This window comes from Muntiacus reevesi, chromosome 2 (genome assembly GCF_963930625.1).
Source record: "Muntiacus reevesi chromosome 2, mMunRee1.1, whole genome shotgun sequence".
Classification (NCBI taxonomy): domain Eukaryota; kingdom Metazoa; phylum Chordata; class Mammalia; order Artiodactyla; family Cervidae; genus Muntiacus; species Muntiacus reevesi.
Window position 1 is genome coordinate 110,766,915 of NC_089250.1, and position 12,029 is coordinate 110,778,943.

The window sequence follows — 12,029 nt, forward strand, 5'->3', positions numbered from 1 at the left end:
TAGGTGGGTGTAAATGACCATTCCGGATGGTACCCACGTCCCCCAGACTGTCCAGGCGCATCTCATGGATTACAGCGCGTGCCACCATGCTTCAGTGCCCGGCCGTGTTGCTATGGACCTGCTTTCCCAGGCCTATAACTTGCTGTAAATAAGCAGAGTGGGTTTCTAGTCTGTGGGCTGTTTGCCTCCCCCAGCGGGAGACCTTGTTTCTTCTCCTGGGAATCTCTGGTCTTGTTTGTTTGTTTGTTTTTTCATTCTGTGTGATACCAAGACGGGAGGGAATCATTCTATTGTTCTACGTCAGAAGGCACGTGCCATCCTGTGACACCCAGCTTGGCATGGTGTGATTTTTAAGAAGCCTTCCCGTGTCCCCCTCCAGACCCTGGCTACAGCAGATCTAAAAGCTGCACAGTGACACTGCTCGTCACAAGTTGGATTTTCATGGACATCACTGAGATTTCGATTCTTGAATCAAAGAGCTCCAGGGTTGGAATGGATGGAACTTAATGGAACTCTTCATTGTCTGCTCTCAAGGGTCTCCATTGATGGGGAGCTCACTAGCTCGAGGGATAGCACAGACCAGTTTAGCTGAGACAAGCAGGAAGTTTGTTCTTAGATTGAGCCAGATGTATTCCTCCGCAAGTTCCTTCCGCTGGTCCTTGTTTTAACTGCCGGGACTATACACATTCCAGGTATATAGTGAGTACATCGTATCATCCAGTGTAAAACTGTGAAGGCGCAGGTTGACTTTCTTCTCCTTCAGCTGCTGGTGCTGTGTGTATTTTGGAGACCCTCATAGCGAGAGACCTTCTCTCGAAACTTTTTCCTCCTCCTCTCCCCTCCCTCCTTCTACCCTACTTTCTATGGTACACTGATCCTTGCACCAGAACTCAGTTTCTTTCATTAATTTGAGGTAGCCCTCAGTCCTCAGCCTTTTAACACTGAGTAACCTAAGTGTTAAAGGAAGGACCTCTTGACTTGCAGCCAAGGAGCAAGACTCATTCCCCACAATGAGACTGCAAGCTGGTAATGCCATTTCCATTTTACAGTTCGAGAAAGTGACGCTCAGAAAGGTCAAACTCCTTGCCCAAGGACACATAGCGTGCAAACAATGGAGTAGATTTGGACTCAGATGCAGACATCAGCACTGGCTCTTTAGAAGGCAGGGCTGGTGTCCTTCTTCTTAGTGCAGGCTCCAGGACCCAGCAGGCCTGGGTTCAAATCTTGCCCCTACCACATACTCATTGGTAACCTTAAGTGGGTTGTTTACCCTCTGTATGCCTCAGTGTTTCATCTGTGAAATAGTGATAACAGTACCTGCCTCATGAGATTACTGTGAACATTAAATGAGATTATGCATGTAAAGCACTTGACACAGCAGCTGTATGTGATAACAATTCATAAATGTAATATCATCATCACCACCGTCATCGTGTGTATTTTTTAACTTCATAGGGTGGACCAGAGCTTTGCACTGTGTTGGTTGCAGCAGAGCCTGCAGTGTGGCCTCCTACTTCTTGTGAGGTGGGTGTCAGCAAATTCATGCGTTGGGTGCAAATAGCCCGTCTTGCTGATGCTTTATAATTGAGGTTGGGTAGGGTCTGGGAAGTGTGGCAGTCACTATTTTTTTGGTGGGGGGGGTTGTTTTTTTACACTTCAAGAAGATTGCCGCAGTTATCTGGAAATCTATTGCTCTTGCAAAGGCAGGATTGCGTGATACAATTTAAAAGGCCGGCAGTTGCATTTCATCCTTTTCACAAGAAAATAACCCCTTACTCCAGTGAAGCTAAAAATAAAAATGGCAGTACATTTGGCAACCACGCTTCTTCCTTTATTACCTCAGCAGTATCTGAATAAAATGTCTTATTAAGCAAGATATAAGGGCAATGAAAGGGAGAGTAAGTCAAATTAGTTGACATCTAAAGCTTGGTGTATCATATACAGTGAGGGTAGTTACTGTTTAGTAAAATGGATTTAATGCTTAATATAAATGCTGATATTTAGATGGCTATATTTTGGCAACTCAGGGGAAAGAGTGGTAGCTTTTGAGCCTGTAGATCTAGGTTTTAGCTTTTGCCCCAGCACAAACTGCTCGTGTGGCCCTGGGTGATTCACTCCTTTCGCCTTGGATCCCACTTCCTCCATATATAAATGAAGGGTGTTGCCTGGAGCCCAGTGGCTTTGTGGCAGGATCTTAGGGTCACATGGGGGAGGGGACAATAAGAAATGGGGTTCTGGAGACCCACCCCATTCTAACTGATGCAATGTTGCCTATATCTGCATGAATGTCACTGTCCCTGGATGAGTTTTTCTTTGAGGAAAGGATTGTGACGATTTGAAAAAATGGATTTTAGAGGCAGAAGATGGGATTATTTTCTAAGGAGCCTTGTGATTCTAGCTCTCTGAATTTCTGTGATGCCCAATAAGAGTTAGCTTTGGATGCAGTCTGAGCTTGTTTAGCTCTACCACCATCCATGATCAGAGGGACCTTGGTGCACAGGGGACAGGGCAGTGCCCTAGACCATGGCACAAGGTGAGTATGACCAGGAAAGAAAAGTGGTGACAAAGCCTTTTGCACAAATATGGTTGCAGCAGGCTTGTGTGTGGGGGATGAATGCATACCTGAGCATTTTATTGTGTGGGGTGTTGGTGTGAATAAGTAAAATTTGTGCCTGAGTTGGTAGAACTTATCTGTAAATCTGCATCTCGTGTTTGTAAAGACGTGTGCCTGGCCCTGTCATGAGGTCTGTGCACTTGGTACTTTCCATGGCCTCCTCTCGTCTCTTTGGGACCTGCCAGCGCCATGGTGGCTTAGCCTTTATCTTCATGCTTGAAATGAAGAAACTGAGTCTTAGAGAAGCTGAGTAATTTCGCCAAAGTCACACAGCTAATAATTTGCAGAGTAGAGAGGTTTTATAGGGTCTTTGTTTAATGTATGCCTGGGATATGCTTCCAGCAGTTAAGTAGGTATTCTCCTTTATCTGTACTAACCTTCTGATGGCCTTCCTATTTGAAAGTGGGTTACCAATTTGGTAGCCTTCCTTTGTTCAAAGAAATGTGATCTCAAAGCCAGAGACAAGGAAAATTAAGCCTCATATCAAAAGGTCCTTTGTCTACATAACCATTCAATTTCTGTATAACAAGAAGCTTCTCCAAAGTCTTTTAGAGCACTAGGTTTTGTTTAAACTTCTGCTTTATTGCTTTTGAGTATAGTAGCTGAGGTAATGACCTACTGGGGATTTGCTCAGGCCTTACTTGTTTTTGAAGACTCCCTTCCTGAATTTCTGCTGTGATAGAGTTGGGAGCCTGTTGAAAATTAAGGCTAATCAGTAGCATGTACTATACAAAACCATTCTTATATACTACTGGAAAATAACTGAATATAATTTGCACCTTGAGATCTTGGAAAATCTCGTTACCTTTTATTCCTACCATGAAGCTCATTGAAGACTTTGTCAGTCATTCTACTTCCTTCGTAGTCTGAGAGGCTTTTATTCTGAAGAAAACATCATAGAGCTCCAAGTAGATTTATGCTCTGCTTCTGATGGTTCATAAAGTCTAAGCATAGCTAATAATAGTTCTTTCACCTGCTTTGCTCAAGACTAAGATCTTTTATAAACATGCCCACCAGAACCATCAATCACTGTTTAGATATTTAAATTTTAGTAGGTAAAATGAGAATGGATTAAGGGCAGGCTTTTGCAGTTTGGAGCTTAGGCCTTTCAGAGAGCATTCTGTGGAATTTTTTGGTGCCATATTTGGAGATGAGGGGAAACTGGAACCTTTGCACACTGCTGGTGGAAGTATAAACTGATGCAGTCACTTGAAGAAATCTGGAAATACTGGTAAAAACAAATATATGTCCTTTATGACCTAATGGTCCTACTCCTGGATTCATAGCTCAGAAAAGTTCTGCAGTAAGTGGACATTAGATGAAGGTGCCAAATTTGACCTTGCCCAGACTTATAAATAACCATTAATGTATCTAAGTTGTTTCCACAAATTGAATGGCATTTCCTGTTAAGGACCATCATTTCAGAATCTCCATTGCTCTAGGAATGTCTGTAGCCTCATGGAGACCCAGATTTCTCAGCTATCAGCTAGGGTACCATCTAAAATGATGGTAGATATCCTGGTTCCCCAACTGTAGACAGAATTGCCAAAATACTTTTGAGAATCCCAATTGTTCTTATAAGGCAAACATGTGAATGGAAGAGAAACATGTGAAACCAGAATCTGCACTATTTTCTTCCTTCAGCCTCTTCTCAAGGAAATTCACCCAAGAATGCTTGCACCTCAATGAGAGTCTTTAACAGAGAAGAACTTCAAGGCTATCTGGCGCTCTTAATATCCTTTCTCATCAGCATTACTGAGCCACCTGATTCTCCTAAGGGGGCATTCCTGTCCTTGGATCTGCCTTTGTCAGCCATGCAACTACATTCAGGGTACCGATGTTTATTAATTTAGGAGTCTGCAACCAAAATCCATTGTGCTTTATCTGGTGGTTTCTTTACCTTACCACGTTGAAACTGTGGCCACAGAAACTCTGAGACCTTAGCCACACACAGACTGCACAATTAACAACAAAACACAGGCTCATGAAGTTGATTTAGCTGTGATTGTGAGAACTGGGAGATTCTGAACCATCTCAATAACCAATCACTAGAAATTGTACCAATAATGGGCTTCTTTGGGTTATCATGTCCAAGCTTGATTATGTGTGTGCATGTAGGATGTCCCTGTGACTATACTTGCCTGTAAACCTGGAACACTAATAAATATGGATGCTCATTTGCCAAATGATTTTGAAATAAAGCATTCTGAGTTCTGCGTGACCTGAAAGATCAAACTGTACAACAGCAGATAGGAAGTCTTGGTTTCTCTTTCCAGTTGGCTGTAATAGAAAGGATGACCAGAAAACAACTCGATAGGGACCAATATGTTCTAAGCAACTAGCCTGAGGAAATCATCTGCCCAACAAAAAAACTTAAAAATTCATGTTGTTTATTCCAAAAGATAGTCATTATTTTCTCTTGCCTATACTAAATACAGTACTTTTTGTTAATTTTTTGGAAGTGACCAGAAGTTACATTTGGGTGTCTAGAATGGATTATAATTGTGAAGGATAGTATCAAGATACTTGGCACAATGTACTGAAAATGGTATTCGTGGAAGTTACTTGACCAAAATCTTTATCAAGGATCAGCATTAATTCTATGGAATTATCCAGGCATAGACTCCTTTTCAAATGACTCAAGATGCTTGCAGATACTTTACTTCTAACCCATTCTGAAATAATCACAGGTACTTTCAACACATGGCTTTCCAGACACTATCATTTCTGACAGTGGGTCTGAATTGAAGGAAGTTGTGGATGGGAACCTTATCTTAGCTGTCACCATCCCGCCTCATCACCTTCAAACAAAGTGATCAGGCTCAAAGGAGAGCCAGGCTACTGGAATGTCATAGGAGGATGCTGGAAGAGATCGGTCAATGAGATTCACCAGACTCTTCATCCCTCAACTTGTCACTCCATGTTCAACCATCTAAATCGATTCTGATGCATCACTAGTAGGGAATTTGCTCAAGACTTGCTTTGAATACTTACAACTGTACTGGAATGAGGACTTTGAGAACAAGAACATATTCCAAAAACAATGATGGCTGTGTTGTAATGTCTGCATGAAAACAAAATAAGACAATCTTTGTTAAGAGAAGTGGAGCCAGCCCATGGTTGTTTCCTGACAGTAATCGATGTCATAGAAGTTCCAGAGTGCACTATTGGCCTCTGTAAAATGCTCTAGGGCCATCATGTAGATTAAGCAATAATTTTTTTCTGGTCATGCATCTGCTAGAATAGTGCCTGGGCCCACTATTACTACATAGAAATAGCTTTACAAGTTGTATGGAGGATTGGTGAGATGAGTGGGAAGGTGTGAGGCAAGGTGAGGAGAATGTAGTGATTTTGGTATTTTGGGGTGCCTTTATATTCTTTCTGGAGACATCTTTGTAGGTTCCTGTAGGTGTACCCTGTTGTATAGGCTTTGCCTAGAGAAGTTTTTGCCTGTAAAAGGGTTATTGTAAAACACCTGCTTCTCCTTTTCCTATCCCCTCATATAGGGTTGTTATGTCCAGCTGTGCAGGTAATAGACTGCACAACTGTGAACAAAAGCCCTAAGAATAATATCAAACATAATCACATCAGGAGCATTCTCAGGGTTCCCCTTAGAGTTAATGATTGGAGGATCAAGAACCCCAGTCTTCTCTGTTAGTTCTGTGGCCTTAGGCAAGCTATAGAACGGTAGTGGACCTTAATTTCTGCATCTGTGAAGTCTAGGTTTGTGGGTCCAGGAGTGGAGAAAACTATTACTTACTGATCTAAGGAATGACATAAGGATGAGTGGCTTTATCATTAATTCATTATGGCATAAACATTCATCATTATGCTCATTAAATACCTGAGAGTACTCTTTCACCCTTAGCTGTTTCCTTTGTATGAACCCATTAGTTTTTAAGGACTCTTTTTTTTTTTTCTGGTAAAAGGAGGGAGACAGATTTTATGCAGGCACTGAAATGCCTTTATGGGAGAGAGGAAAGGCCAGGAGGGGCCTGAGTAGCCAGTAGGACCCTGGCTACCTTTGGAGGAGTCCCTTTTCTGAACTTGAACTGAAAGCTATGGGTTTCCATGGCTTCCACAGATCTGAGGGGGTGCAACCTATATACTAGGCCATTTTTTATAAGGGACTTGAGCATCTTCAGATTTTGATATCTGTAGGAGATCTTGGAATAGTGCCTCATGCTGACAGTACAGGGAAGTAGAAGGCCTGAATCTCTTCTGTTTAAATATTTTCCTTCCAACCATGCAGACACCTGGGTGGTAACAAGCACCTCGAAGCAGGCGGTGGAGGCATCAGAGGTTAGTCTGTGGCAGGTGGGGAAGGGAAACCTGCTCAACGTGCAGGGTCCCAGGACTGTTGACCAGCTCCATGGGGGCCTCCGTCAGCACCCTCTAATGGTGTTGGGATCCATCCCGTGTTCACTTGGGAATTTCCTGGCAACACATCCTGGCTTGTTTCCAGCTAGGCAGCCACCTGGAGGAGGGGCACATTCTCAGAAAGTGAGCGGCTCCCTTTCCCTTTTAGAACGCTTTTCCTTTTCGAGAGTTCTATATGACGATTGGTGCCAGCATGCTTATAAAGAGGCTTTACTGAACATGATGGGCCTGTACGCGCATTTAGTCCGTCACAGAAATTGTGCCTTATGAGTACTTTTCATGGCTCGAGGGTCTCCTGGCTTAAGAGGTGCTCTGTGTTTAGGGCTCCACACCCCGGTGCAGTGTCCCTCTCGGTTCACTCTGAGATTCTCAGAGAAGGAACTTACTTGCAGTCACTCGCACAGAAACAAAGCTGCTCATTCTTTCCTTTTCTCGCCCCTCCCCTACACCCACATCACTGTGCCCCCTCCTTTCACCCCCCAAATTCCCTCCAAGCATGGAGAGTTCTGAGGAAGGGAAGGGCAGGGGTGAAATATTTGAAACTGCCCAAGATGGATAGGAAAAACCCCATGCATAAATAAATTACAGCACAGCCCCCAGATGAACAATGATTGTGTGGTTGAAGACCTGGCTGAATAAGTGTGTCAGGCACTGATTGGAAGCGTGATAAATGCAATGACCTAACAAAGGATTGACTTCTCCTGCAGACAGGCCCCTTTTAATGGATGGAAAGGGAGGAAGCTTCATTTAGAAGGGAAAGGCTGTTTGCCGTGCAGATATGACAAAGGGGAAGTAGACAACCATTGATTTACGTTTGGGAATGACAGTTGAAAAATTCAGCAATAATCATGACAAATGAGAAGAGATGCAGTCAGAGAAAAAAAAATGCCAATACGTTAAGCTTGCAAAGAAATGCCAAGGTCACTGAGAAAGGTTCCCAAACTTCTGGTTTTGACAACCTTAATGGAAATAATAGAAAAGATGAGGGTTCGGGTTAAAAGGGATGGCTTGGCACGAAGGGCTGCAGGTGTTGGTAATGAGTGGTGAGTTTGGAGAGGGAGTGGCAGGAAGACCTCCTCACACCACTGGGAGGACGCTGTCCACAGGCTACTGAGATGCTTCCCGCTGCCGTCAATCCTGCCCTTCTCTCCAAGGTTTGGAAAATCAAGTGAGTGATTTTAATGTCCACAGTAACAGCAAAAAGGCAAAATGTGGGCTGGGTGTGCCTGTGGTGCTGTAGGGGGGACACCAAATCAGATGTTTTGTTTGACCCTAGTGTATTGCCTCCTTTAATTCAATTTTGTGAAAAAGACTGATTAAGGGTGAGAAGGTGATGAGTTTTAGGTCATCCGCCTGGTTAAGATGGGTAGGGTGTCTCCTGTTTTTTAAAATCATCTTTGTTTTGTAAGGCAGCCAGTGTACTGGGTTCTGTATTTTTTATCCCAGTAAGAAAGACACATTCTAGAAAGTTCTATCTGTGGATGAGAAAAGTTGATTTAAAAATGTGTATGCATGTGTGGGGAGGCAAGTGGTGTGGAGGAAGCCCCTGTGGACTGGGAATCATCGGGCCTGGGTGATAGTTTCCTGCTAGCTCCCTGTGTGGATGAGGAGAAACTCCCTCCCTTCTCCAGCACGCCATGTGCTCATGTTTGAAATGGGGAAATTCGGAGGGGTGGGGGTGGGGGTTCACTGTAATCCCTTTCTGGTATGATCTGAAGATTCAGTATTATAGCCAAACATGGTCTGTGTGTGAGCCTGTATGTACATTCAAGCTTCCATCTAATTTGTATGTTCATATATATGTATCTTATATTTACTCAGCCCCCCCATTTCAGTAATTTTTGTAGTAATTAGCATTGCAGAATAATCTTTATTTTGGTTTTCTCTCCTCCAAATGTTGTTTATGAACTAAACCCCCACAATTAAAAAGAAGGATTTTACTTGGATTAAATGAAATGTTATAAAATCTTCATAAGGGCCAGCAGGGGTAGGGGGAAGTCCTAACACCCTCAAAATATGTGTTTCATGGAACCAGTTACCAATATATTCTCCATGGGAATTCCTTAACTTCAGAAGCCATTTGAACCATGATTACATTTTTTGCTTAATTCACAAGATAAATATTTTTAAAAAAATTTTATTTATGTGAAATGAAGTGCCAGGACAAGCTTCAGCAAATGTGTCTTAATTTGTGAGTACTCCACTCTAAATGAGAAATTATTTAAGCTAACTAACTCCCCTTAGCTAAGCCTTGAAGAGAAGTTATCTCATGAAAAAGTATGATGCATTTGGGAGCTGTGTTGTATTACAATTCCTCTTCTTAACTGAATAGTTGTAGAGGTCTGCCCTGTCAGGGTTAACCCCAAGCCTCATGTCATCAGGGGCCTGTGGCTGTTTTCATTGGAATTGTCTGCGCATGTGAAGGTTCAAAATAAAACAGGTGCTAGGTTTAAAAACAACATTCCATCGACTCAAACATATGAACCATCAGGTTGCCAAAAGCTCTCCAACTTCCATCAGTGAAGACAGGCTATAAACTGTAGAAATGAAGGAGGGGAGGACCAGATTATAAATGAGTTGGATCTGGTATGTGAGATAATCTTGGGTCTATAACAGTTTCTTAGGATGTCATGCCTACCTGGGGCTGCAGAGTGTGTGTGTAAGGAAAGGAGCCTCTTTAGATTAAACATTTTCTAATCAGCTTTATCACTCATATCTGAATTTATCTTATTTGAGGAAAATGCCAATATATTAGCAGGCATGTATGATACACAAGGTGACCCTACCAACTTAATGACATAATACATTATCCTTAATGAAGTCAATATCTTGTCTTTTAGCTGTCTGTCTATTGGGGCGATTAATTGCAGTGTCATTAAAGTTAGCTCTCTTTTCATTTGAGCTTGACAAGTCGCATAAAACTAATGTTCTTAGTTATCAGCTACTGGAATAGGATAGAGGATGGAGGAAATTGTAGGACAAATAAGGGGGTACTGCTACAGCTAACTTGAAGGACTTTTTCCAGTGACTGTTTCCTGAGGTCTCTCCTTACCCAGGCACTCATGTTAGTTGAAATTCCAGGCAAAGCTAGAGGGCTCTTATTCAGACCAGGGTTTGCAGGTGGAGACAAGAGGAAACAGCTTAGAATTACACTTGGTTTGGGGGACTTGGAGCCGTTTAGTTACAGGACCTTGGATACTGGAAAGGTTTCTTCCCTAAATAAATTTGTCGAAGTTACCTCTTGAACTGTTGTACGGGAGAGGAGCTGATAGCCTGTGAGAGCATGCGATAAAGAACAGTTGAGAACATATTTTCATTTTGCTTTGAAGTTTTTTTAATTTAATGGGCTCTCTGGCAGAAAGGGAGGGTTGAGGGTGGGGAAAGGGATTGTGTCTCAGTCACACTTTGCAAATGGTTCTAATAAACACCAGCTGATTGTGGCCAGTGCCGGAGTGATAGCACCTGGTCCACTGCTAATTGTGAAGCCAAAGCAAGCCTTCCTCCCTGCCGTCCCCCTACCTCTGAAACTACGAGACAGGATGGCTGTAATTTACAGTGTGTTATCTTTGTCTATAGCGGCGAGATGATATGAAGTAAATCAAGGTACGAGTAATGAAAGACTGAGAATTTATTCCTTGGAGCACACTTTAAAGTGTAGTATCTGTTATAGTGGCACTGCCTGAAGACCCTGAAATGAGACTTGGATGAAGGGCAATAAAGCAGCATAGAGGCTCATGTTAATGTTGTTTGTCTGAGGTTAGTAATTGGGTTCCACTGATGAGTTGTGTGAAGACAAAGTGAGAATCCCAGCTAGTATTGTAAATCTTACATTGTTGGAACAAGAAGCAATCCTAACAAATATTGATCCTCTCCGTGCCCAGAGGCGAGGAGGGAAGCAGTGAACTGCAAAGCACTGGCTTGTTTCAATAGCACCAATTACCTTAGTGAAACCAACGCTCTGCATGAAATCCCAGGGTGGCCGCAAACCGTGAATTAGCCATGATTAGGCTTTTTAGTTGGATCCCCCCAAAATCACGCTGGCTTAGCATTCTGTCTCAATTATCCTTGTGGTTCTAAAACCATATTCCATGGAAGCAGTTCCTTCCAGTTATTAAAGGCTCTGATCAGGTATGGATGCCAGTTACAGTTATGTGACTGGCCACTGCCTTATGCACAAAGAGCCAGAGTGAGTGTGTCTGCATTTGACCCCTAGAAAGATGTGGCTTTCCACCCTGGACTTCACTGAACCAACAAGTAGTGGGGCCCATATCCCACATGTAATGGACTTTGTTGTTTGATTCTCCTAACCACTATTTGTGTTATAAATCCTAAAGATCCTTGGAGAAATGATCTCCAGGGAAGAAAAGACATTTCAAGCTCTGTGTTTTGTGGGACTGGCTTCCTGTTCTTCATTTTAATTGTGAAGGTCCTCTGAAGATCCGTGTTCATCTTATTTGAATATCAGGCTTCCTTTCTTGGACTCTACCCTGAGTTCTCATTGTGGAAACTTTGGGCCCATGGGAAGAGGTAGTTGATAAAATCTAGGAGGTTACGCTTCACTTTGTCTCTTCCCAGAAGCGAGCTCTTGTTCTGGGCATTCCTTGACACTGCCCTCTACTCTCTTACCCTGGCTGTGAGTGTGATGTAGTTACTCTCAGGGTCATTTTAAAGGCCAGATCTTGACTTTGGGTAAGGTGAGACAAGGTGATATTTGGCTTATGGGCTCCTGACAACTGTGGTTCATCAGCTTTCTTCATGTTTTCCAGCCCTGTGGCCTCCCCTGGGAGAAGAGAGGGAGCGCAGAGCATCTGGTCTCTGATATGACACTTTAACATATGTGTGTCCATACTTGCCTGGAACAGAAGAAAGGTGAAGTCAGCCCCACGAAAATCAGGCAGAGAGCCAGGGTTTGAATAAAGAGAACCATGCACCTTCTGAAACTAAAGTTGGGTCTAGGGTACCTGTCTAGGATTCCGTGGCACCATAATTAATTAGGTCATTATTTCAACCAGTGTTTATCGAGTGTATAACTTAG

The 12,029-nt window shown here is 42.9% G+C and overlaps 1 protein-coding gene across 1 annotated transcript in view; it reads left to right on the top strand.

The window, feature by feature from the left end:
- LRMDA (leucine rich melanocyte differentiation associated) overlaps positions 1 to 12,029 on the top strand; it is a 1,142,706-nt gene that overhangs the window by 498,920 nt on the left and 631,757 nt on the right. The window contains exon 3 of the mRNA XM_065922685.1: positions 1,456 to 1,524. Coding sequence (XP_065778757.1) covers positions 1,456 to 1,524 — 69 coding nt within the window. The remainder of the gene's footprint in view (positions 1 to 1,455; positions 1,525 to 12,029) is intronic.